Here is a 27,011-nt window from a genome sequence, read left to right as displayed (position 1 = left end):
GAAGCTCAAATGATGAACATTCACAAAAAACGTTTGGAATATTGAAAAACTAGGTTTGTTATTCCGACGGCTGCAGTTGTGCGATAAGAAATTGGATGACGATTGGACTTTCAGCGAGCATGTAAACAGGCCCGATGACATCAGAATAGAAATGGTGCCGGTGCCAACCGATGCAGACGTTTCTAACGCGTTTCAACGGGCTGCGGCCTGTGGGAATAGAAAAAGTGAAGGCAGCTCGCTATTCCAGGCTACGCAGTGACTGTAAACGCGGGGGCTGGAGAGCTTGCACTCTCTCTTTTTTTTCTTTTTTTTTCTTTTGAAATGAGGGCAGATACGACATACCTGTTGTTCGCCCACTTAGTTTGAGTGAAACGGCGACTGTACAGTAGGCGGCGTGGCTCAAATGGCAGAGTGTAGACTGTACAACTATCACACTGTGATCACACAGCATTGGGTGTGAGTCACCGGCCATGAGCTGTAGAAGAAGAGCGCCGTGAAACCAGATATAGAAAAGAGCAGCACTGCCGAGTGACCTGTGTGTGGGAAAAAAAACGATTACTGGAGATGAGCTGAAGATCCCCGTAATGTGTGACCTTTTCACGGTGTTCCCCTTTTGCCACGCTAAAAGGCATACAAATAATGTAATCTTTTCATAATATAAAACAAACCACTTAAGGGAGAAAAGATGAAAAAAAAAAATTAAAAAATGCAGCCACATACAAACACCCACAGCTTCTCTTGTATTTTGGAGGAAAACCCAGGAGGGAAGAAACATGACGAAGTAACAGAGAAACTGATAAAAAAAAAAAATAAAAGGACTGATGGGATTACAACATTAGACTTTTTTCAGTTCCTTCTTCAAATGGACAACAAACTCCAGGAACACCAGCACAAGGCAATAAGCAATGCAAGTTGTGAAGACAAAAGTGGGTAAAAAGAATTTTTAAAGGAGTCAAATAAATAAGAATAAATAAAGAAGGGTATGGAAAAGGCTTAAATATGGAATGACTGTCAGCAGCAGGTGTACCACACCAGGTTCCTCATGAATACGAGGAACCAAGCGGTTCTTTTTCAGTGTGAATCTGCATATTATGCAGCAGGCAGTGTGTTCCTTCAGGGAATTCCTCCGACTCGTGCATAAGCACTGTGTGCATAAAGAGACGATGCTCGGGATCAAGCAGCGAAGTACACTGCATTACTAATGAATCACCAAGTTTAAGTACACATCACTTGAGCCACTATTAATTTAACTGAACCCTAATAAGGGCTCCTGTCACTTTGTTCCCAAAGACATCAGCAAATATGTATCCTCACTTATTTCCACTCTGCACCTGAACCACAGCTCACACTGTCTTTTTAACTTGGCACTTTGACTATCTTAAGGTTTTCTAAACCCTCCATGATGACCCTGAGGATTTCATTAAGGATCTATTAAGTTTTTACAACAGACTTGCCCATGGCTGTTAAAAGTCAAATCATCTTTGGATGCGCACACACAGACTCTTTCAGTATGCTCGTCCCAATTCCGTTTCATCAGCAGTTTAACGACACAGATCATGTTTCGACTTGTATCACAACTTTGAATCAGAAGCTGTTCGACAAACAAGTGCTGCTTTCGTCATCCCACTGCGACTCTGAACGCAAGCAGAAAGTACAGATATGTATCAGCACCTAAGTATAAAGTCACTCAAATGTGCAATAACAATCTTCTTAAGCACAGATACTTTTACTTTCCATCTCCGCTGTTGTAATTGTACAGCTCCATTGTGCCGCCCCAGGGTGATCCAGGCCAGTAAGGATGTCCTCCATGCTCGCACTTCATTCTCACCCCGCCTCTCACCTTCATTGTCACCCAGGAAAAATGCCTCGTGCGGTGAGACGAGCTGACTCACACCATGCCTCCCACCTCTAATTGAAAAACTGAACGCACGAACCATGTGGAGGACGCCGTAATCAGAAAGTCTTACCGCAACACGAGCGCGTACGTTTTTATCCGCGGGGGGAGTGAACCCTGACCCCAGCAGTGTGAGCGTCAAAGATAAACCCATTGAAGTACACATGGCATTAATAATTCACATAGAGCTGCGTTGTTTTGTTTGTTTTTCTTATTGGAGTGTTTAATGGTTTCCTCCTCACCGAGCCTCTGGGACTTAATGAGCAAACCCGCTGACGGCCTTCAAAGCGATCTCTGCCCATCAGTTTGATGTTTCTGCCTGAGCTCTTTTGTACTTGAACCGTTATGTCACATGTAACGAAGTGCCAGGGAGAAAAACGCCGCAGCTTGGAGGGTTTGTTCACCTCACATATAAACACAGTAAACAGAAGCTGCTTCTGCAGCTTATGTAATGTAGGGGACGAGCGCTTGGCTGTATTTCAGAAATACCGTTTACTGACTTTGAGTTCTTTCACCAGTTTTAAATAAATGAATGAATAAATAAAGAAATCTGTAAGTCTTTTCTTTTCTTTTCTTTTTTTTTTACTTTTGATCTAATGTACAGTACATCCAGTAGGAATAAAAAGAACAAATCCTATCAACATTTTAATAAAGAGTTTAAATCGGTTTCTATGAAGTATTTTCTTGACCGAGGGTAGGCCTACTGAGGACTCCTATTGAGGGCCGAGCAATACATTTACAATTCTACTCACCAGATCTTTCATTCAACAATTGTATGTTACAGTTTACTGCTCAGTGTCTGGTGAGTTCTTACTTTTCTTTATTCGTGCCTTGAGATTCAAATTTGAATGACGCCTGAACTACGTCCAATTCAAAAGTAAAGAGGCCACTTTCACAATAAAAGGAGAGGCAAAGGAAGTCTCGTTTTATTCATAGTTTCTCACTGACCACTTCCATATCATGTTTATTTATCTTAAATGGGTTTTTAATTTAGCTTTGGAAGAATTCCTCCTGGAAATAATGAAGTATTTCTATTCTACTCCTCTCTTTTTTAAAAAGGACTCTTAGATTACTTTCTGAACGCACTGATACCGTTCTTAAACTTAATGTTTTGTTGTCCTTCCTTGTTTTGGCTCATTATCACTGTGTCAAACTTTCAGGGAAGGACTTTGAACCGTAACCTGCAAAAGATATCAATCAAATTTGAGGGATTGTTTGGGTTGTGATTTTAAATTTATCCTGGCAGCCTTTGCAGGTCTTATATGTTGGTGTGAAGAAACAAGAGGATTACATGAAAAATTATACTTCCAGATCAAGTTCATCTTGCAGTTATGCCACAGGTGAACTGCGTCCTCTCTCTCTCTCTCTCTCTCTCTCTCTCTCTCTCTCTCTCTCTCTCTCTCTCTCTCTCTCTCTCTCTCTCTCTCTCTCTCTCTCTCTCTCTCTCTCTCTCCAGTTGTGGGACCTCACTCCAGCGTCCCAGCTGCTTTGGGTGGTTGTTGGGTCTTTCCTCAGCATGTTTGAGGCTGGAAAGTGGATACGTGCACACTGCGACGGCGCTGGCTGAGAAGGAAGACGTCCAGATTTTGGGCAGCTGTCCCTGCAGGCTCTGGGTGGCTTGTTGCACTGCCGTCTCACCCCTCACTGACAGGCTCTACTTTCCTCAGATAAAAATAGATAACGATGCTAACAGATGCACCAGCCGCCGTCCGTCTATCTATCTGCGCTCTCACACACACACACACACACACACACACACACACACACACACACACACACACACACACACACACACACACACACACACACACACACACACACACACACACACACACACACACACACACACACACACACGTATGCACACATACACCGTTACCCACCTATTCTTGTACCTAGAACATTCTGGAAGTAATATAAAGGAGATTCAGGCAGCACAATGAGAACAGCATTCAGAAAAGATAAACATGTCATGTGGGTTAGTGATTGAAGATGTCAGCACTCACAGGAGATTAGAGAGAGATTATCAATGAAGTTTAAAGAGAGCAACTAATAAGCAGGTCATGGCACATTCAGGGCGACTGCAAAAATAGTCAACTATATGGAGAAGCGGGGTTTGGCGCTGCAAACTGCAACTCCAGGCTCCACTTACAGCCCAGTGCCAGAAAGCCAAAAGTGATTCAACCGAGCAGAGTGAAGAAATATGCTGCTTTTAGATCCTGACTGGATTTCCAGGTCAAGAGTTTAGGTTCAATTTCCGTCTGATTTCATTTCTGAAAAAGCTCCTGGTGTGATTCTCCAGTTGCAAACCTGCTGAACTCCTCTCCAGCAGCTGGGGCAAGTCGGCCCAACCAACCCGTCAAAGTAAAGCAGGACTCACCGTTCGCAGGAACTGAATCTCCTCTTCTCCCTCTCCCCCTTCTGCCATCTTTCACCGAGGGTTATTTGCAGCTCCTCGGGAAGAGGAAAAGAGAAAATCCTTCAGTTTTCTCCCTTTAGGAGTTCTTTTTTTTTATTCCTCTGCTACGTTTCAACCCCCTCTCTCTCCTTCTCTCTCTCTCTCTCTCTCAGTCTGTCTCACTGTCTCTCACTCTGTGTGTGTGTGGGTGTGCTGGAGGACAGCATGAGTCCGGTGCTCTCACAGCCCTGTGAGAGAGAGTGACAGGAGGCGAGTCCCCCCCCCCCCCCAAACCAAATCGCTCCTCTCTGCTCTCGTTCTGGATCCCCCAACCAGGGATGAGAGGGAGGGAGGGATGGGAGGCCAGCGAGGGAGGGGCAGGCACCTTGTCACACATTTACGCCGCTCCTGTCGCACCATGCCGCCATGTTTGTAGAAGTGGGCCACTCCTTCACACAAGCCGCCCTCCTCCTCCTCCTCCTCCTCCTCCTCCTCCTCCTCCTCCTCCTCCACCCCTCCTTCCACATGTCTGAGGCTATTAAAGGAAAGGGGTGAGGACTAGCCTTTTGGGAGTGGGAGACACACACACACACACACACACACACACACACACACACACACACACACACACACACACACACACACACACACACACACACACACACACACACACACACACACACACACACACACCTTAAGTCTTCAAGATGAGAAAGTCAGCTGCTCTGGGTAAAAGAAAAGCCCTTCAGAAACAAGTGCAGAGATTCATTCTGCACTCAGGTTGAACTATTTTGGAGAATCCATCCAATGACAGACAGGCTGATGAAGTCGCGTCTCCTCTGATGACGGCAGATGCTTTGGAGTAATGTGGAACCAATTTAACAGGGATTCAATACTGAAGGGCTCGGCACACTTGTGGTCTGTGAGGCACCTTTTAGAGGCGTCCTTGTTCCAACACACCGGTTTGTCTCACCTGAATATAGTTCAATATCATTCTTTCTGCATTGCTGCTGCTGCGTGACGACACATTCAGTGTTTCTCAACACTTTCAAACTTCGAACCCAGATCCCCCACATACAGGCTCAAAAACAGGGAAATACATCAATAACCTGTGACTTTAAAACTTCATATTAACTTTTTAAACAATTACTAGACACGTTAGAGGCAGAAAACAATGTGCAAACATTTTGTGGGTCAATTTAACCTCCTGAGCGTCATTTCGTTGAGTGAACTGAAGAGTTTGTTCCTCTCTTTTCTGGACTCCAACAGTAACATAGTGGCACTGCTGGAAGTGGACATGTTGCTTATTTGTTTTTGTCATAAAAGTATGTTAAACTGGAAAATGGGACCTTCCCAATTGGTAAATATCCCAATTATCAGCATGGACATGTAATTCAGGTGTATTGGAGCAGGAACACAATGGAGGACTTGAAACTTCAAATATATGCATATAAATTATGTAGGTGCATAAATATGTATGTGTATCTGTTCTATTTGCGAGCTGTATTTTCCTTTACCTGATTGATTCTTTTATGTGATTCAATCTTGTTTGTTGACGTGAGATGATTTTAAATCCCCATTCAATTTTTTCTTTATGTTTTTCTGGCACTGAAAGGTTTTGATCAAACATCTACAACCAACCTATTATATTTTCATACATTTCCCCTTCAGCTCTATTTGCGCTGGGATTGGTTTCTATGAACTGCACATGTATGTGTTTTGTAATAACTATTTATTTTGGGAGGGGGAAACAAAATGTTTTATTTGTAATATAAAATCACCTTTTAGGTCCTTGGTTGAAAACCTTAACAGGTTAAGTAAACAATATGTAAATGAGGCAAAATGGAAACGCTAAAGATATTCACAACACTGGTGTGATTCAAAACAACAGCCTTGACTGTCACTTTTATGTTATTTATATATACACTACTTGTTGGTACACAGCTTTTAAATTATTCTTAAATTTTTCAGGCATATTCTTTAGCACAAATAGTGACAAAGTACTCACATAGGTTTTACTGTATATGTGTACATGTATATACATTTATTGTATTTTTGCATCACTGTAGGATGAGCTGCTTCTCCTCTGAAAGATTTAGATTAATTTGGGTATTTTCACTTCTTGAACAAAGCTAAAGAAAATATAGTTCGTTAAAGAAGACTGGGTCTTTTGAGTATTACAGATACACGTTACTTCTTCAGATACTGTTGCTTTTTGAAGCTGAGCTGGGAAAACCTGGCTCCTTTCATGTTAAACATGATGAATGTTTTATATGGGAAGGGAATATAATGCATCCTTCCCTTCATAGTGATCAGAGCTTCACCTGCTGACAGGACGGGACAGACTCATATGCACTAAATGATGTGAGTTGACGGATGCTATTTGTCGAAGGCTTCCATTCTATAGTGATTGTATACAGCCTGCAACTGTAGCCTGCGACATGGTATAGTCCATTTAATCATTCTGTTTATTACATGCAGTTTTACCATTAAAACTAATATTCATAGAGTTTTTCATAAATATATTTGCTTTTCTTTTTTTCTTTTTTTCTGATTTTATCCCATTTTACCTTATCCTATTTCCCAGTTACTGTGGAACGCACAATTAATCATCCAGTCCAATTGGAACTGTTGTTTATTTGTAACGCTCCTTCATGCAGCTGGGAAATTAAAAAGAAAAATGAAGGCATGTTTCACAGCTGCAGTGTGAACACGTAAAGCACACAAGGAGAAAATTTGGACAGTAACAGAAGCTGACTGACTCAGTAGATGTTTGCTCCATGATAGAAAGAAAGAAAAAAAAACTCAACAAAAAACAACGTTGATTGATATGCTGGAGAGTATAATGAACGGCAAAATGTTCACTTAATCTACAATGATCCTGCTATTGTTTCATCACTCCCCCGCAGGCAGCTGTAAATAATGTGATTCCGAGCCGTCCTAAATGAGCGACTAATGTGTTGGATCAAACCACGGCTCAGCCCCCAGACTGGCACATCCAGAGCGTCCAGAGCTGCAAGCCAACCGTTTCTAATCGTCCCATCAATAACAAAAGGAGACGCTTTGTGCAGACGCTATGTCAGGCTTTAAATTCACCCTGTGAACTTTGACACAGGCCTGCTGAATTTGAAATGTCATGTTTCACGGGTATAAAAGGCTGTGTTTGCAGCAAAGTCAGCAATTAATTTTATTCTCTTAACTTCACCACAACAGTTCCTGGATTTCAATCATAGAAGTTGAAGAAACCTTCAGTAATCTCATTTAATGTTATTCTAAGTCCTAGAAATGAATTGCTTATTTTTTTTCTCTTCCATGTCTGCTAACCCAAGGATTTTTAAATGGTGAGGGAATGACCACAAATGCAATTTTGCCTCTTAAACACAACCCAAAACAATCTCATGTGTCACATTCATGCTGTGTTTGAGGTCAAATTGTCATTTTTCTGGTTGAATGTAAGACTTCCTGGTGTGTTTCACATCGTAAGACAGTACCGTTAATGGCTGCTGGGATTTACAAGCAAAAAAAACAAAAACCATAATTCATCTCATGGAAACAAAAAAAATCTGTTAAGTCGTTATAAACAGTCTGCAACTGTCGCAACCGTTGTGCTCATAGTACATACAAAACTTCAGATGACTTCAACATCTGTGTCTCTTCCTACTGGAACTTTCTTTCTTTTAAAAGTTTCGCTGATGCTTGCTCATGAGAGATTTTCAATGTCCTCATGATTTGAATAGTTTCGTGATTAAATGTCAGGTTACTCGATTTTAAATTGTGTTTGTTATTTAGAGTTGCACGAAAATGCTTCTCTGCATAGGTCCCATCCATCCAGCCGACTATGAGCTGAGGTCAATAACAGGACAAACGTAGAAAAAAGAAAGTCACACACACACTGATATTCACACATACAGGCACCGATTAACCTCACAAATGTTTTTGGGCAGCGTGAGGAAACTGAACTACTCCTTCTACAATCCAGAAACAAGCATTAAGCTGATTGGTGTTATGAGTTGGATGAATGAAAATGAACAAATTCTCAACAGTTAGGCTGAATCTAATTCCTTCTTGTTAAATCTTTTAGAAAAACGACTCCGTGTCTTCGATTTTTACATACCTTTACATTTAAATTTGAAAGAAATCCCAGTCTTAGCTGAATAGTTCTGTCTTAGTTCCTTTTTAAGGACATTACGCAAGCTAGATAAAGCAGCCACTGTAGTACTGTAGTACTCTAAAATAAGACGTGTGAACAATATCCTTTTGCAGACGATAAAACAGAAAGAAGAAAGTGTGACGTGTGGTCATGGATCTGGATGGGTGTCAGTGTGGCACACCCCTTTATGGTCATAATAACAGACAGCAGGGATGCACCAGACTGGAAGTGTAAAATGCACCTACACACACACACACACACACACACACACACACACACACACACACACACACACACACACACACACACACACACACACACACACATAAAACGACGAGCAGCCTGCAGACACATGCATCCTCACCTCCTCAGTCCCCATCTGACATCCTGCAGCATGTTGTCTTCCTCCACCATCTCCCTCTGCAGCAGCAGCTGGTGGAGGAATGGTGGATGCTCCGGGGCGCAGCAGCTCGCCGGGATACAACTCCTCCGACCACCGGGTAAGATGAGGAGGAGGATGAAGAGGAGGGGGAGGAGGAGACACGCCACTGAGGCGGAACTAACATGAATTCTGGGAGTGTGAGTCCTGATCTGGAGGTGATGCTCTGCCCATACCTGTTTTCTGCTAACTCACGAGTCAGCCGGCGTTGACATGCAGCTGCACAGTTCGGCCTGCAGGGGGCGACATTGCAGCGAGATATTGGGAATCGCCTCTCTGCTCTGCAACGATCTCGAGCTCCACGATCGTCAAAGGTACGACTCGTCCACGTGCTTTAACGTGATTTAAATTCACATTGGTTCTTTGGAAGTACTCAAACCAAGAAAGGAACTGCTTGCAAACATAATTCAAGCTTTTTGATTACAGCTGTTATTCTGACAGGGAGCCCGAAGCGTGTCCCCACTATGAATTTGAACCATGATTTTTTTTTTGTTAAGCTTAAAATAAAATGCATAACAAAAATGCACTTGAGTTATGAAGTCATGCCACTGACAAAGCAAGCTTTATAGTTGAGCTGGAGGATTAAGATTAATTGATTAAGCCCGCAATGCGCGCGTGTGTGTGCGTGTGTGCGTGTGTGTGTGTTGGTGTTTGTGTTTGTGTTTGTGTGTGTGATTTAATGATGGTCTCTAACCTTTTTATTTGTGAAATGTCCTTCTTGCAAGCTTCCTGTTTTAAACAGGTTGCTCAATATTACAGTAAGATTACAACACGTCAGGAAATGGCATTAAACACTTCCAAAAAGTATGACATGTACTCTTTTGAAGTCCTACACCGATGGGGTTTTTTTTCCTAATGCAACTACAAATGCATCATTATTTGATTTATATTTGGCATGCAGGATCTGCAGGAGAGCTGAGAGGTGCATCTCTCTCTCTCTCTCTGTCTCTCTCTGTCTCTCTCTCTCTCTCTCTCTCTCTCTCTCTCTCAGCTTCCTGCAGCAAAGAAGCCACCTCTGCAGACTTTGGGGACATTAATGTCCTCCTGTTTGGTTGCTTCTTCCTCCTGGTGTGATAAAACAAGGATTCCTTTGAGTCTGCCCGTCCAGCTGCACGGCCACATTCACAGGCACAAACACTAACCTCCCTGTGTGTAATCACTTGCTACCCTGAGAAAATGACAGCAGGAGTTTGCAAACGAAGAAGAAGAAGAAAAGGAAGAAATCAGGATGATAGACATGATTCGGGGAACCCTGGAGGCCACGGACAAATCTAGAAGATTCAACACGGATGTCAGACTCAGTTCTTTTGCCAAGTTGTAGCAGAACTGTAGAAAAAATAAAAGCAACATTAAGGTGTGGCCTGGGTTTGGGTTTTTTTCAGTGTTGACACCAAAAAAAAAAAAAAAAAAAGAACCACAGATGTCGCCTGCTGAGGTACGCTGATGGTGCTCATATGATTGCTCATCACTATCGCTCACTGTACTCTCCTCCTCCTTCCTCGATTGGTAAACCATTTGTGTTCACTGTCGTCTCTCTCCCCCTCCCCCTTGCACGCACACACACACACACACACACACACACACACACACACACACACACACACACACACACACACACACACAGAAACTGAAGTGAGTTCCCCTATCTCTCGGAGCCAGTTCCTCCATTTAAGATGCTGACTTGTTTATGCTGAAGGGTCGAGCGAATTACTTTTTTCCAGCTCCCGTGTGGTTGGGGGCTGTTGAATTTTTCTTTTTAAATCTCAGAACATAGCAGCATGAAGGCTGTTTTTAGTGGAGATTTGTGATATATAGATATCTTCGGATGCACCAGAGAGAGCGAGCGAGAGAGCTAGAGATAGAGGGGGGGGGGGGGCTAGTGACACAGATTTAAGCAGAGTTTAGTTGATGACTGGAAGGCGAGCCGCTCTCACCCCCAGCAGCTCTCTGTCCTGTGCCTGCTCCTGCTGTCCTGGGCACAGAAACACATAGAGGACACGGAGGAGGAGGAGGAGGAGGAGGAGGAGGAGGAGGAGGCGCAGGGTCAACCATGGAGCTGTAGAGACACGCTCAGATGCCTGATCGCCAGTGGAGGAGCAGAGTTGCTGAGGAGAAGAACTCTGCAATGAACAAGACCAAAAGGTAATTGTGTTTTTTCTTCTTTTTTTTTTCAAACAAGAGGCGAGCGAGAGTGTGTTAAAGTTATAAATGAAGTTCTGTTAGGCTCAGCAGCAGCAGCAGCAGCAGCAGCATCAGCTCTCTTTCTAAATGAGCTTATGTGTGCCAGCAACAAGTGATGTGTGAAGCTTGAGGTTATATCTGAGATGCAATGTGGTTTGTGCAAAGGCTCTTGACAAGAACAAGGACATTTAGTTTTATTTTCCACTGTGTGTGTGTGTGTGTGTGTGTGTGTGTGTGTGTGTGTGTGTGTGTGTGTGTGTGTGTGTGTGCGTGTGCGTGTGCGTGTGCGTGTGCGTGTGTGTGTGTGCCATGCCTCTCGACCAAGACAGCGTGCAGAAAGGAGCCTTGTGTTGCAGGAAAAGCTGCAGCAGCTTACACTGCGCTCACCTGCATATCAGTGCAGAGTATCTATAACTCCTCATACTGTTTGTGTGTATACTGCACACAGGTGAGTCCTGACTTTCAGCAGTTGTTCATGTCTGCTGAGTGCGGACTTGCTTACGCGTCTACGCAAACTGTGTTCCATCTCTCTGTTTGTTCATCTTCATTTTTATATCTATTAAGTGAGTTTTGACTTTTTAAGTAGATTTTCCTCAGAAACTTTGTTTTCTGTTGTTTTGTTTTGGTTTGTGTTTTTTGCTGCTGTCATTGTGACGACAGGTCTTATCAGATTACCTGGAATGGTAAAAGCTGTGTGTTGGATATTAGTCAGATATGGGTTGTGTGTGATTTTCCTACTTGGGTGTAAAATTACTTTGCCTCCTTGCAATAGCAAGTGAAGGCACAAGGTCAAGATGAGGTTTTGAATGAATTCAATTGAATAAAACTCTATTTAGAAGGAAGATACTAAGTAGCACTAACTGTCTTTACACAAACTATATAGCGCAAGAGCCAATGAGTCAAGAGGAAAGTGACGAGAGGGACAAGTAGAGTCAGCTTCGGAGCTGCATGCATATCGGTGACAGCCTTTCTGGCTCAGTTTTTAATCGCGCACCAAATGAATGAATGGCTGGTTGCAGGAGATGCATCTCCCTGATGCACAGGGAACAAGAACGCAGGTTGTGAGAGCGAGGGAAAAGAACAGCGCACAAACAAGGCCTTCAAAGGGCCTGGGGTTCAATTAATCAATTAAGGAAAGAAAGAGAGGAATTTGCATATCCCCCAGCCAGTGTGAGAGGGGGTTGGGGGGGGGGCTGGATCCGCAGCCAGGAGTCCTGACACGGATGGGAAAGGGAGCGAGAGGGGATTTCCACAGAAAAAACAGAAGCTGTTTCCTGAATGGTTTGAATAGAAAAAGGATGAAGGAAGAGGAAAAAAGTGCCCGAAGGAGGGGTTGGTGAGGAAAAGGAGGTGTGGAAGGTCTTCCTAAGACAGATTCAGTGATGCGACGGACCTTGATCCAAGTTCATCAATATTTAAAACAGGAGACTTGGTTTTTTTTGGGGGTTTTTTCTGAACACAAGGACTTCATTCAGCATGAAGTTTGTTCCCATGGATGCACCGATTATAGACGGCAAATAAAACCCTGCAAGTCTGATACTTAGGTAAAGGTGCATGCAAATGCCCCAACAGTAACTCATTTACATGGGAGTCCCACCACACAATAACTTTATTTACCAACAGTGCTGTGCATGCCTCTTAAAGTGGCCGGGGCTGTGTGTGTGACCTGCTCGGCACTGCAGGGGAAATTCCCTCACATACAAGATGACATCAACAACATTTCCCCCATCTTCATTTCTGTTTGTCGTGGCGATCACGTCTCCTCATACGTGCAGCTGCCCTGACAGCAGGTGGATTCATTCTGAGTTGATGAGCGAGGGGATGAGTCGTAAAGGGCACGGAGATGAGAAAAGCCACTGAGTCCACGCAAGAATGCAAATTAGTTCAAAATACAGATATGAATAAGCATCGAGGCTTGTTTCAGTTTACTGACTCAATTGAAATGGAAAAAAGAAAAAAAAATCCACATGAGGCCATGGTGGGGCAGTGGTTAGCCTTATGGAGAGATCATCGCTGGTTTGAGCTTTTCTGTGTGGAAATTGTATGTTTTAGAGTCACAAATTGCCCTCAGATGTATATTTTGAAAGAACTGTAGCTGAGTACCTGGAAGACACACACACACACACAAACACGCTAGATACAAACCAGGAATTCTGTCATTGTGACAGTGATAACTCTACACACACAGAGAACACGCAATCTCTACACAGGACAGTCCATCCATCAAGCCATCCATCCATCCATCCATCCATCCATCCACCCTGAACAGATCGCTCATCCAACACTGAGGGGTAATTTATAATCAACTATTATCCTGAGTGTGGAAGAAAGCCACGGCTGCACAGGGAGAACATGCAAACTCTACACAGAGAGCGCACGGAGCCTGGCAATGAACCGGATCGAACAGTGCAAACCACTTCACCACCTCCAGTCACTCTTTCACGTGTTTAAAAGATATCAAATACACCCATATATCACTCCAGAGATCCAAAACATCAAATCAACCGAGGCAAGTGAGACAACAAACATCTTTCAGGGTTGCTGACATAACTCGATAGTTTGTGAAATTGTCTTACATGATAGACCACAAGATGTTGGCTCATGCTGTCAATGCACGGTTTACTTCAAAAACTATGAAATCAGTGGCGCTGGTAAACAGGGAGCGTATTGATGTAATCCTTCAGATTATCGTAACCCTTTAAAAAGAAGGGCCTTACAATTGGGGGCAGGATAGAAAGCTCAGCTTATATCATGTAAAAACATTGTCACGTTAAGCAGAAGAATCTCAGCTCGGAACAGAAATACTGTGAATTTCCCCATGGGGATGAATAAAGTATCTATCTATCTATTTATTTAAATAAGCCATTTTGACATGCTCCAAACATCTACAAAACACAAATCAAATAAATTAACATGGATAAAGCAACGAGTTTGAACCGTCCGAAAAGATCCTCACGGCGTGATAGCCCAGAGGTTCACGCCGTGCCGGTGAGTGTTAGTGTTTTGAATTCAGTCGCCAGACGGTGTAATGAGGCAAGGAGGAGGAGAGCCACCGTCTTGTTGCTCAGCAGGTTTCCAAGCCAGCCACCTGGAGCTGGTCTACCAGGATGCCGGCAGATTGGGGGGTTCATCACTGACATCCGCCCTGCCCTCATCGTCTGAATATAGGCATGACTGAGAAGGGAAAGAGCGGTGTGCTAACTTGATGGAACAGCACGTACAAGCAGCTTGTGGTATAAATACATAAGTGAATGTCACCCAGTATGGTAGTATGAAATCAAGCGTATATAAGTGTCTTTGTATGTGTTGGTTATGAAGCAGACCTAAAATGCTATATGTAAAGAAGTTGATTGCACGCTCAGTGAAGCATTAGTAGATCCTAGATACTTTGGGAAATAACGCGTGACATTTTATTAATAGGGACATAGCCGTATTACTGCAGTGTTGCAGCGACTGTCAGCGCTGTGTCTGGGTCAGTCTAATGACTTGATTCATTCATCTCAACGTACAGCGGTGAGTTGGAGGAGGATGCTCTATAGCCTGGATGTTAGCGCTTCCTCAATAACCTGTGTTACTAGGTGTTGTATCAAGGTAAGCTAATGCATCACGAGCACTGCAGATCCAGTCTACGCATATTCTCATCTCAATGCAAATGTTGTCAGGCCATCCGGTCTTGAAAGGCATAGGCTTCAGAGTTAGCCAGCACAGTCCAGTGATCAGTAGACGCTAATGAAGACGGATGGATGAGGGGCGAAACGTCAACCCGGTCCAGTTGATCCAATTCAATTTGCATTTGCAACGGTCAAACATGTTTTGTTTTTCCCTTTTGAGTTAGTTCAGGATTAATGAGATGCCCCACCCCTGATAAACAGGAGTTTGGTGAAATAGTAACAGCATTAATGCTAAAACAACGGCGGTCAACTGAAAGCAACGACTGTTGATGAAGCGACTGAAGCTGTCGGCTCATGCAGATGTTACTAACACCTTTCTTGTTGCTGACAGGAGGTAAACAGGAGTGTAGTGAAATAGTAAACGGCCTTAAGTGTTGGTGAATGTTAAGAATAAAACAATTGGACGAGTGAGCCCTCAAACTGATTTCACCTCTATTTCATAATAGTAATTAGTTTGTTGTGAGTTATGGCCTAAAGTAGAGTTACACACAAGCAATACGTGGGTGTGTTTGTTGTCATAACTGAGAGTCAGCTGAGGAAATTAGCCATGCACACACACACACACACACACACACACACACACACACACACACACACACACACACACACACACACACACACACACACACACACACACACACACACACACATACACATACACATACACATACACACACACACACTTGCTCGGGCTGAGAGAAGGGGATGTAGATCTGGTCATTCAGGGAACTTGTCGCCAGTTCTCTGAACTCACAGCGTTTCCTGGTAATGTCGTCACATTAACTGCAGTGTGGAGGGCGACAGTTTCATACGTAGTACTCACAGTTTGTACAAGGTGCACAAGGATAGAATCTGCAACCCACAAGTGCTGAACTGACGGTGTTACCACCTTTCAAAATAAGACGGACCATAAATGATCACTTGACACTTGGCTGCACTCAGTATGTAGACCTGTGTGGACACAAAAGGACGAGGCACTGCAGTACCAGTACGCAAACATGCATTTGAGGGATGAGCAGCAGAGCTGAGTATGTGGGTTGATGAAGAACGAGCATGGTGAAAGCAGCAGCGTCGTACAGTGGTGTGGTGGTTAGCACCGTCACCTTAATGTCCCTGCTGAGAGTCTTGGTTTGACCTCCTCTGTGGCATTTACATGTTTTGTTTGTGCATGTGCATGTGTGTGTGTGTGTGTGTGTGTGTGTGTGTGTGTGTGTGTGTGTGTGTGTGTGTGTGTGTGTGTGTGTGTGTGTGTGTGTGTGTGTGTGTGTGTGTGTGTGTGTGTGTGTGTGTGTTTGTCCTCTGCCTTTCACCAATATTCAGCAGGGATCAGCTCCACTGTTACTAGTCTGAAGGCCTCACACAGATGTTGGTAGTTGAGTAAAAACCTGCTTCACCAGCTGACCAAAGCAGCAATGAGCGACCGCCGGCCAAAGACCACCGGTCTGCATAACGTTTCTGCCTATGGGTTGATTTCCAAAAGATCATTAAATTATTGTCCCACAGGTAATAAAAGTATGCGGTAGTTTAAAAATATCAAATGTAAGAATAGAATAGAATAGAATTGAATTTGCATCATTGAATTAGCTGCAATTTGTTTTTTAGAAATTCTAGTCAAAGAGCATGGTCACAGTTTGTTCATTTGTTAGTGAGGATCAGAATTGGACTCTCTGCCCTCACGTGTCTTCAGGAAGACAAACACACCAAAGTTGTAAAGCGTCTTGCAGAATATTCTGCACGCTGCAGCTCAGCTTATCAGATGTGAGGAGTTTTCTCAGAAGCTGCCCTGCGCGATCTCACCACACTCTGCTCCACTTATTTCTAGGCTGTCCTGTTTATGTGTTTGTCGTCATGCGTCTTTCTTGACGCTTCTCGCAGGAAGCAGAATGTGGAGAGTCCCGGTGTGCTGAAGGGCAGGAAGGTGGTCCAGCGGAGGAGGAACACATGTCCCAGTCCTCAGGACATCAGCCGGGCCCTGCAGAGCCCCACCCCCAGCGCCAGCGCAGCCAGCCTGGATGAGCTCATACAGCGCTGCCTCAACTGCTTTGGTCAGTCTCGGTCGCTGCGTGTGTTCCTAAAGTGTGTCATGTGTCCTTACTGTTTATCACAACAAGGTTATGTAATCGAGGGATGAGGGAGAGTGAGACGAGGTGGGGGATCGAGGGTGAGAGACCAGGAGGGAGGGAGAGGGACACAAAGGGCAGTCTCATACAACTGAGCTTTGTTCTGGTGGACTGCAGAAGCCAGCCAGCCATTCCCATTGCAATGGTAAACTATACAAATCCCCCTCTTCTCCGTCTCTCAGTAGTCACACTCTCTTCATTAGTCACTTCATCAAAACCACACACAAAAAAAAAAAAAACAAGCTCGGATAGACATACTGAGAGGTAACGACCCTGCACATGCTTTATCTTGCAGATCATTTGTGGGATTTATACCATGATTCATAAAGACACCTCGCATGTCACAGGTACATGTAGTGTGTGATATGCTGAAAAAGATGTAAGACATAATCCTAGAGAGTCAACCTACCTCCATTCTGTTAAAAATAATCTTGAATAAATGCGACAAAGCAATTAAATAATGGCTGTTGTGGCTGATTAAGTGATGATTATAAAAGAACTGGACCAAAACAAATCTCGCTTTTGACAGCAAAACTCAAACAATTCTCTGTAATTTACAAATTTAACATGTTTTCCAATCAAAACCTCCGGATCCAAGTACTTGCTATTAAAGATACACACTCGCAGCAGGTAATCCTAACATGATTTTTATTGTGTGTGATTGTGAAAAACACAATTGAGCAAGTTAGTTCAAATTTGTACTTGATCACAGTGAAAAGTTACTTCTATTTACTCATCACAAAACAAAGCCTAATAATTAGTTACATTGAAAAGAAAGGCTTTGCTTTTAATCGACTGTGTTATTTCGGGTGTTTTAATAGTAAATTGCATTTCTGTGACACATATCTGATGAATTTAAAAAGTTCATCCAAAGTTGCTTCAGTTTGGTGGTTCACTCACGTTATTTTGGTCTGGTTGAGTTGCTGATGCAGTAGCAACTGCAAAGAGGTGAGATCCCGTTAAGTGAACGCTGTGAATACATGAAAAGCTGGCTGAAGGAGCCATAACTTTCATAAGTTATTAGTTTATTCAAGCCAAACGTACCATTAGAGTTGTCACACATTTTTGATGATGTTCTTTCTTGCCCTAAAGCAAAGTGACAAACTCTGAGTTTGTGTGATTTATAAGTATTATCATTCACATTTTACTGACCTGGCCAAAAGTATGCTTTGGCTGTTTAGGAATCCTGAACTAAAATGAGTTTGTCATCCCTGATGGAGAACTGCAGTTGTTAGTGCGGAGACCACAGTCTGTGTCTGGACCCGAATAAGCAATTGTTTTCATTATATTTAAAATAAATATTAAATCCTAACCAGCGACTACTTAACAGTGTTTCCGCTCTGCTACTGCAAAAACAAAAAGGACACACTTCCTACTATTATTATGATGATTATTATGATGATGATGATTGTTGTTGTTGTGTACTTAATCAAAATATGCTTTAAAAATGAAAAAAATAACTTCAACACCTCAGTACTGTGTACAAAAATGGTTGAATTTACATTTAAAGAAACTAAGAACGAGGGAAAGAATGAATAGAATTAGTGTAAGTTGACTTTTTCAGCTGAAGGTGGACACAAACAGGAAGTAGAAAATCTACAATCTTCCTGAACTGAGTTTCTTTGTATCATTGAGGGATGAATAACCCGATTGATCACTGGAACAGAGTGTGAGCTCAACTATTCTGTTCTTGTGTGTTTAATTATGAGACGTAAATTGATTGGACTTAAAATTTGGACTTTAAATAAATCAGTCGCAACTCTGACAGTATTTAATGTCTTATGTATGATTGATGCGAAATGTGTGAGTGCAAAGTAAGACACTCTGATTTAACTCAGAAAATGTGTTTATTTGGAGTTGCTTGGCTTAAGACAGCAGCGGCCCACATCTGAACGTCCAAACAAAACCTCTGAATGACGCCATGGAATGGGGAAAAAAAATTTAATAAAAGGGACCACATTTGAAATCAAAGCCAAACGTCTTTCATCACAGATAAGCTTCCTCTCCACTCGACCAACAGCAAACTCTAGATTAGAGTGATTTTTTACAATACTTTTGTAAGCATGTTACTTATATATGACAAGCTTAAAAAGAGTATACAATACTTTTGGTTTGAATTTGATTCCAGGTGGGATCAGAATTTTTGATTTTAGATTTATTTCATTGCGTCACAGAGGTCTTGTTTGGACGTTCATATGATGTCTTCTGGCGGTTTAGAGAAGACGTGTTAAAGACGTGTTATGCACCACTCTTTGCTCAGTGGGGCAGAAATGCAAGAGGAGGTTGTTCGATTGAATTAAGCTGTAAAATTTTTTTTTTAAATGATCATCTTTTCCTGGTCTCAGTTTGAATCACGTTAATCCTCCTTGTGATTTGCTTGCAGACTCGGAGGGGAAGCTCTCCAGCTCCAGAGGGTCCCAGCTGGTCCACATGACCCTGATGATGCACAGCTGGGTCGTTCCATCTCAGACCTTCGCCCAGAAAGTTCTCGCCCTATATCCTCCCCCGTCGCCCGGTGCGGCGCTCCCGTCCCGCCGGTGCACCGCTCACAGTCACATGTTCAACTCCATTAATCAGATCAGGAAACAGGCATGGCTTTGTTTGGTTTTGCTTTGCACGTCTGGAAAGCAGATTAGAAGTATATTTCCCAGCTGGTAAACCGAATCTGCTCAGTGTGCTTTGGATCCTTGACTCCTGCTCTTACTTATAAGGATTGTGCAGCTGACAAGCGAGGACTGAGGCGGATGCAGATCTGCCACCTGGTCCGGTGAGTGAAGGCCTCCAGCAGAGGGGGTGGTCAGAACTGGGCTGTCCTGCTCTGTTTGCCGGCAGTGAACATGTTTTCTGTTGTGCTCGGTGTCCAGGCTGTGGATCAGCCAGTTCCCAGCCGTGTTTGAGATGGATCCCCTCCTGGAGCAGACCATGGGCGACCTGTGGGCACTGGTCCGGTCAGATCGAGAGGAGACGCATTCCCAGCTCATCGACACCTCCTGCTTGTGAGCTGCTCTTTGGATTTGATCTTACAGCTCTTACTCGTCAAAACAAGGACAAAACTGCTTCTCCAAAGAGATTTTTTTTTTTTTTGATCCAGTTTGGACTTTCTCTTCCCAGAAGCCCCCACGTGAACATATCCCAGGCACCTTCGCCCTCTGTGAAGAAGAGGAAGGTGTCTCTGATCTTTGACCACATGGAGCCGGACGAGATGGCCGAGCATCTCAGCTACCTGGAGTTCAAGAACTTCTGCAACGTTTCTGTAAGTTTCGGGGAAATTGGTCCCACCATCACTGCAGGTGACCATATTTGGTAACTTCTCCATTTCTTTTTAGTTCTTTTAAACAAAGAACAATAGACCAATGCCGGTAACGGAATGGAGATGATATTGAAAACCTGTGCTAAACCACAAGGGAAAGATTGTTTACTGTCTTTTTTCAGGAATCAGTCAAACGGTGCAAACAGATCTACTTCTCACCCTTTCAATCTGAAGCTGCACTCCACCTTAACACATGCAATTATGAAAATCTGAATAAAAATAGATACGAAGCAAAGACAAGTGATAATATAGTTCTCAGTCCGCAATATGGATGTTTATGCTCATAATACTTTTATAATCAACCATTCAGAGAAGTCGAGTGAGTCTTTTAAAGGTCAAAGTTAATACTGTGATTTCACTCTGGTAAACAGGCATTATCGTATTTAAAGGTCATCTAAGGGTGTTTGTTTAGGTCTCAGGATTAGAATTACATTTAGCAACGGTAAATATGGTTTTCAATGAGGCCTGATCACACTGCTGTGACTAACAGAGAAGTGGCTTCCTCTAAAATAATTACTTGCAGTCGGTGAAAGTGTGTGCCGCTAGAAATAGGCCTGCAAATTATTATTATTATTGTCACACGCCTGAAATTTGATGATAAAGTAAACAGAAGTTGTGACTAAACAGCCACATATTGTGGTTATACCTGAGATTTAATTCAGTGCAGAGTCAGCAGCACATACATACAACAATACATTCAGTTTCAGACTTTAAGTGTCCAATAAGAGATGATATTTTATCACATGAAGCAGAAAACATGGGGTCATATTCTTTGTTTGATGTCTAATATTTTCTCCATGTGTTACTTTACTGCAGTAACATCGTATTTTCTGAAACTAAAAACACTGGTACAGTCGCTCACTGCGCTGCAGAGCTGCTGCTACTGTTTTTTAATTAGCTATGTTGCTACGATCAAAACAGTGTCAGTGAGCTTGTAAGCCGTTACTTTCTTTGTGGGTTGAGTCAACTGAAGAACTCCGTCTTTCTCATCGACTCCCCTGTGAGCTTTAACGTTAGCAATAGTTGTTTTGGGCGACAGGCAGCTCTGTTACTATTACACTAAGCTCTTGTTTAATAAGGGAAGAATGTGTCTTATTTAAAGGGGTCATATTTTGCAAAATTCACTTTCTAATGGTTTTCCTACAGTAATATTCATGCCCATACCTGGACTGATGCCCCAGAAGTGAAGAAAATCTGTCCTCTCTCTCCCTGGCTTGTTTCAGTTATTAAAAAGTGTGTTGATCCAACGAGCCAATCAGACATCAAACCCTATATAGTGTCATCAGGGGTTTACACGCTCCCACAATAAGGCAGCTCTGCTCTGGCACATGGCACCACGAGAGGAAGTACTTCCTCCTCTTCCCGAGATGGGCATGTGTGGGCGGAGCCAGTCCAGCTCACACAGACACAGCAGATTCTGAGTGTAGCTCCTATGATCCAATATTCAAATGGATGAAAATCAAGGAAAAGCTGGATTTGGAATAATAAACTTTGAAAACTTTGTTTTTGGACCAACAAGGCCATGTGAAAGTGTTGAAAAGCTGGATAATATAACTCCTTTAATACACTATGGGGATCACACGTGGTCCCTTTACAATAATAACACCACAATTGTCTTACAACTTGGTGAGACACACGTGAAAAATAAAGGTTTTCTTTGTTTCTTTTTTTCCTCTCCCCTCTCCGATCAGTTCCTGGACTACCGCAGCTACGTGGTGCGAGGCTCGGTGAGGGACAACCCCGCTCTGGAGCGCTCGGTGATGATGTGCAACGGAGTCTCTCAGTGGGTCCAGCTCATGATCCTCAGCAGACACACGGCGCAGCAGAGAGCGCAGGTTTTCACCAAGTTCATCCACGTGGCTCAGGTAAGCTGACCCGTCGACAACTGAGGACACTCACATGCAAGTATTTGTACTTGAGTACATTTGTCAGGTATCTGTACTTTACTTAAAGGCTTCATACACCTGAACACTTTCTATTACTTAAGAACTGGCTTGTTCCTCCTTTTAACCTCTCTGAAGACTATTCTAGATAGATAGATAGATAGATAGATAGATAGATAGATAGATAGATAGATAGATAGATAGAGATGTTTTATTAGACCAGATGGAAATTCAAAAAGCTGCTGCCCTATAAAATGATTAAAAAGCAGTTTAATTAATACTTTAATCAAAGTATCTGTAATAAGGAACATGAGCTGGGATTAAACTGTCATGAGACAGGTTAGTTTTACCATCCTGATGATGTCTAGCAATTGTATTACTTAAGAGTGTAGAATAATCTGATAAAACAAATCTCGTCTCATTTTGATTCTTAAAATCTTTTTGTAAATGCTTGTGTAAAACAGTCATATTACATCAACTAAAGGTCAATTTTTAGGATAGATTATTTAGATAAAAAGGAAAAAAAAAAACATCATTTGGGGAGTATATGTCTCAATACAGCTTAAGTAAAGAATGCGAGCCCTTTTGGTCACTCTATTTATTATTATTTTTTTAAATACTGTTTTTCTTTTGCAGAAACTTCGATCGCTGCAGAACTTTAACACTCTGATGGCCGTAACTGGAGGCCTCTGTCACAGCTCCATCTCCCGCCTCAAAGACACGTCCAACCTGCTGCCTCCTGACGTCACCAAGGTATTTCTACTGTTACACAAACCGACAATCAGGGCGGCGATGATTAAACCTTTCTGTCTTCAATCATTCTCCTTTCCCCACTTTGGCATTTCTGGTTTCAGTGATTCCTTTTTTTTTTTTCCCCCTCTCTCTGCCCTACTATTAACTAAAAAAATATGGGATTCTATTTGTTTAATGTTTTGGGGTTTAACATTTTGTTTTAGTAAATGTGACATTTTGACTTGTACTTTTTAAAGGACACCACCTTTAACCACTAGAAACTCCCCTTTGAGGTTTTCTTTAGTCACATCCTGACACACAGTGTTCAGTCAGTCGTTCAAGGTGTTTGCATCCACAACGCATAAAAAAATCTAAAAATCTAACAATTATACATATATATGTATAATTTTAGATATTATACATAATTTTCTAAATATATATATATAAAAAAGGGAAACCACTAATATTTTGCGAGACAGATCACCTGAAAATACCATTTCCTAGAGAATATATGACTGACCTGTACAGCTATACCTTCACATGTGATCACTAATGTTTCTGATTTAATTATCTGGACAAACGAGTCCTCTTTTGATGACCACTGCTCGGTCTTTTTTCAGGCCCTGAGTGAAATGACAGAGCTGCTCTCCTCACGCAGCAACTTCAGCAACTACCGGCGGGTCTACAACGAGTGCAGCGGCTTCAAGGTGCCCATCCTGGGCGTCCACCTCAAAGACCTGATCTCTCTGAACGAGGCCCTGCCCGACTACCTTGACGAGGAGAAGATCAACCTGAGCAAGCTGCAGCACCTGTACAGCAACATCAGCGACCTGCTGGCCATCCACAGCACTGCGCCGCCTTTTGAGGCCAACAAGGACCTCCTGCACCTGCTGACGGTAAACACGGAGCCCACGTGTGACATTTTGAGAAGAGAAGATGCATCAGGGAAACATCTTACATGATGTACTTTTAATGCTCCAGCTCTCTTTAGATCTGTACTACACAGAAGATGAGATATATGAACTTTCATACACCAAGGAACCCAAGAACCCCAAAATCCAGGTCAGTAGAGCTGAACTGAGCCCTATCTAACAGCATCAAGCTCACGCTTGCTTTAACCCGCTCTGGTGAAAGGGTGGACCGATGTGTTGCTCTCTGTGGGTGCAACGTCCTCCTTCACAAAACAAAAACACACTCGGTGCCGAGATACATCAGAGTGAGCCACATCAAAGCCCCGTACGTTAGGGAAGCGTGTTATGTGGTGGGTGTGCTCTTTTCTTCTCGTTTCTCACTGTCCTTTGTCTCCTCATCGTTATATCTCTCGCTCCACAGCCTGTAGCTGCAGTCAAGCCGCCAGTGGTGGCAGAGTGGGGGTCAGGAGTCACCCCCAGGCTCGACCCGGACACCATCTCCAAACACGTCAAGCAGATGGTGGATGTGAGTATACGCCGCTCTGCAACAGCCTCCCGCCTTTCACTTCCTTTTTACTTGGCAGCCTAAAGCAGAACTAACTGTCTGGTTCCCTGACAAGTGCAACAGCAAACCCCCCTCCTCCTCCTCCTCATCTCTGCTCTGCTCTGTCGCCCCCTGCAGTCCATCATGAAGAACTATGACCAGAACCAGGACGGCTACATTTCACTGGAGGAATTTGAAAAAATAGCAGCCAACTTCCCCTTCTCCTTCTGCACTCAAGAAACGGACAGGTGAGGGAGCTGCCACAAAAATAACAATGTTCATCTTTTCCTTGGGTTTTTATTCACACGCACGCATGCACACATACACAGACACACACAATAAAAAGAAGATCTTTTGTCTCAAATTCGGGGTCGCTGGGTGATTGAGTCGATCACAGCTGAGTGTGTGTGAAGGCAGAATACACAGGCCGACAGTAAAACCCTCACGATCATTCCTACGTGCAGTTTGGAAGCAATAATAAACATAAAATAAAAAAAATTTGGAAAGTGTAAGAAAACCCACACATGCACAGGGAAAAATGACAGAAAGGTGGCTCAGCCAAACTCAGAATCAAACTGTAGTTATGTACATCTGCAGGACAAAAGAAAATCCTATATTTATGATTTTTGTATAAGCTTGGATATGAAAATAAAACATATATGACTGAGACTGAGAGTATCCCTGGCTTGGGGGTCTTTCTGTGTGGAGTTTGCACGGTCTCCCTGTTGCATGCGTGAGTTTTCCTCTGATTGCTCGAGTTTCCTCACACGGTCCAGAAATGTGTGTGACGCTAATTTGATGGGTGTGAATTTGTGTGTCACTGTCAAGAGGATGGATGGACTGTCACATAAGTGCACTTATGACCAAGTGAATATGGAGACGTTACGAGATGTATACAAAGTATTAAAACGCTTCATGCATCAGTTAGTGTCTGGTGGGAATAAGGGTGGAATTGGATGTTAGTAGTTGTTAACTATACTTGTCCAATCTTTCATAATTATAATTTTTTTTCTTTGTTGTAATGTTTTGACATGTCTCTGCAGTGCCTTGAAAAATGATTCATACCTCCTGTAATTTTACACATTTTGTCTCATCACACTCATGTACAATATCACATGACAGAACAACACAAAGTAGAGCACAAGTGGAAGAAAATGCTCCGTAATATTAAAGATTTTTTTTTACTTTTTTTTTTACAAATAAAAATCTGAATAGTGCAGCATGCATTAGTATTCAGCCCCCTGTACTCTGACACAATAGTATTCAGTGCAATCAGTTTCCACATTACCTGATTAATGAAAAAGAGCAGAACGACTGGGAAGGTTTCCACCGATGACCAGCAAAAGACACAACAGACAAATGAGGGATAAAGCTAAAGGGAAGTCTGATGCTGGGGAGGGTCGTATAAAAAACACTGCACATCAGCCTGAACACACCATCCCACATGAAACATGGAGGTAGCAGCATCATGCTGTAGGGATGCTTTTCGTCAGGGGGGCTTCTCAGGCTGCTGGAGGCAAAGACAGGACAAGCTTGGAGGAAAACCTGTTGAGACTGGGGCGAAGGTTCACCTTCCAGCAGGACAACGAGCTGAAACGTACATCCAGAGGAACGACGCATCAAAACATATTCATGTGTTAGAAAGGCCCAGTCACAGGTCAGAAATAAATCCAACTGATGGAAAACTCTGGCCGGACCAGAAGGCTGCTGCTAACAGACGCTCTCCATCCAATCTGATTGAACTGGAGAGATTTTGCAAAGAAGAAACTGGTGAACAAGCAAAAAATATTGACTTAGGGAGGCTGAATGCAAATACAAGCCCACTTTTCAGTTTTTATTTGTAAAAGATATGAAAAACTATGTAGTGATTTCTTTTCATTTAATATGAATACATTTTCAAGGCGCTGTATGTTTACATCATCAACATGTCGGTTGTGTAACAACATAATATACAATTGATGACTATTATGAATAATTTGGGTTGTTAACAAATGTCAATGAATGAATCACTGTTTTTTTTAAACGGTTGGTGTTGTAAATGTTCCCCCGCAGGGAGGGGCAAATCAGCCGTGAGGAAATCACCTCTTACTTCATGAGGGGAATGTCTGTATGTGCCAAGCTGGGCTACAACTTCAATGACGCACACAACTTCAACGAAACCACGTACAAACGGCCCACCTTCTGCGACACGTGCAGAGGCTTCGTGAGTTCTGCTTGTACCTGCTTCCAGTTTCACATTAAACTGTAAACTCAAATCTGAACATGACGCGGGATGTCTGTCCTCTTGCAGCTGTGGGGAGTCATCAGACAGGGCTACCACTGCAAAGGTAAGCTCGTCACCACGGAGACACAGTATAAATAACTTGATCAGTCGGATTGTGGAGCTAAAAATCACACAATTACATGTTGAAATGTAAAAGTAGGCATGAAGAGAGGAGTAAAGGTAGTGACTTCTAGATACTCGAGCAGGGGTCTGCAACCTGCGGCTCTGGAGCCACATTTTTTATTCCACACTGATTTTCAAGAATGGTCTAATATCCAGGCGAAAAGGGGTAAAACAGCTCAGTCAGCAATATGCTCTGAGGAAAAGAGAAACAGGGGAAACAAAATAAGCAAAAAGGGAAAAAAAGACAACAAGAAGAAGAAGGAAAAGTAGAACAAAAAGGAGGAAAAAAGGGAAAAACTGAAAAAAGAAAAATAAAGACAAAAAGGGAATAAAAAGAAAAAACTGCTGGTATAGCTAAAACTTTTTAAACCAATGGGAAACGTACAGCAGCT

The 27,011-nt window shown here is 42.8% G+C and overlaps 2 protein-coding genes across 3 annotated transcripts in view; one reads left to right on the top strand and one right to left on the bottom strand.

The window, feature by feature from the left end:
- Positions 1 to 4,496, bottom strand: part of ryr1b (ryanodine receptor 1b (skeletal)) — an 85,344-nt gene extending 80,848 nt beyond the window's left edge. The window contains exon 1 of the mRNA XM_080459804.1: positions 4,275 to 4,496. Within this exon, the coding sequence (XP_080315930.1) occupies positions 4,275 to 4,322 (48 nt within the window). The 5' untranslated portion in view covers positions 4,323 to 4,496. The remainder of the gene's footprint in view (positions 1 to 4,274) is intronic.
- A 6,062-nt stretch (positions 4,497 to 10,558) lies between these two features.
- rasgrp4 (RAS guanyl releasing protein 4) overlaps positions 10,559 to 27,011 on the top strand; it is a 19,222-nt gene continuing 2,769 nt past the window's right edge. Inside the window, exons 1-14 of one of the 2 annotated variants that reach the window (XM_080459553.1) lie at positions 10,559 to 11,023; positions 16,609 to 16,778; positions 19,237 to 19,348; positions 19,558 to 19,620; positions 19,718 to 19,849; positions 19,965 to 20,106; positions 21,855 to 22,028; positions 22,683 to 22,799; positions 23,399 to 23,674; positions 23,760 to 23,840; positions 24,111 to 24,215; positions 24,372 to 24,481; positions 26,286 to 26,436; positions 26,524 to 26,560. In XM_080459553.1, the coding sequence (XP_080315679.1) occupies positions 10,956 to 11,023; positions 16,609 to 16,778; positions 19,237 to 19,348; positions 19,558 to 19,620; positions 19,718 to 19,849; positions 19,965 to 20,106; positions 21,855 to 22,028; positions 22,683 to 22,799; positions 23,399 to 23,674; positions 23,760 to 23,840; positions 24,111 to 24,215; positions 24,372 to 24,481; positions 26,286 to 26,436; positions 26,524 to 26,560 (1,738 nt within the window). In that variant the 5' untranslated portion in view covers positions 10,559 to 10,955. The remainder of the gene's footprint in view (positions 11,024 to 16,608; positions 16,779 to 19,236; positions 19,349 to 19,557; positions 19,621 to 19,717; positions 19,850 to 19,964; positions 20,107 to 21,854; positions 22,029 to 22,682; positions 22,800 to 23,398; positions 23,675 to 23,759; positions 23,841 to 24,110; positions 24,216 to 24,371; positions 24,482 to 26,285; positions 26,437 to 26,523; positions 26,561 to 27,011) is intronic. The other variant, XM_080459554.1, reaches the window with a different exon arrangement.

The sequence above is a fragment of the Lipophrys pholis genome (genome assembly GCF_963383615.2).
Source record: "Lipophrys pholis genome assembly, chromosome: 3".
Lineage (NCBI taxonomy): Eukaryota > Metazoa > Chordata > Actinopteri > Blenniiformes > Blenniidae > Lipophrys > Lipophrys pholis.
This window is presented reverse-complemented; position numbering and strand designations above follow the sequence as displayed.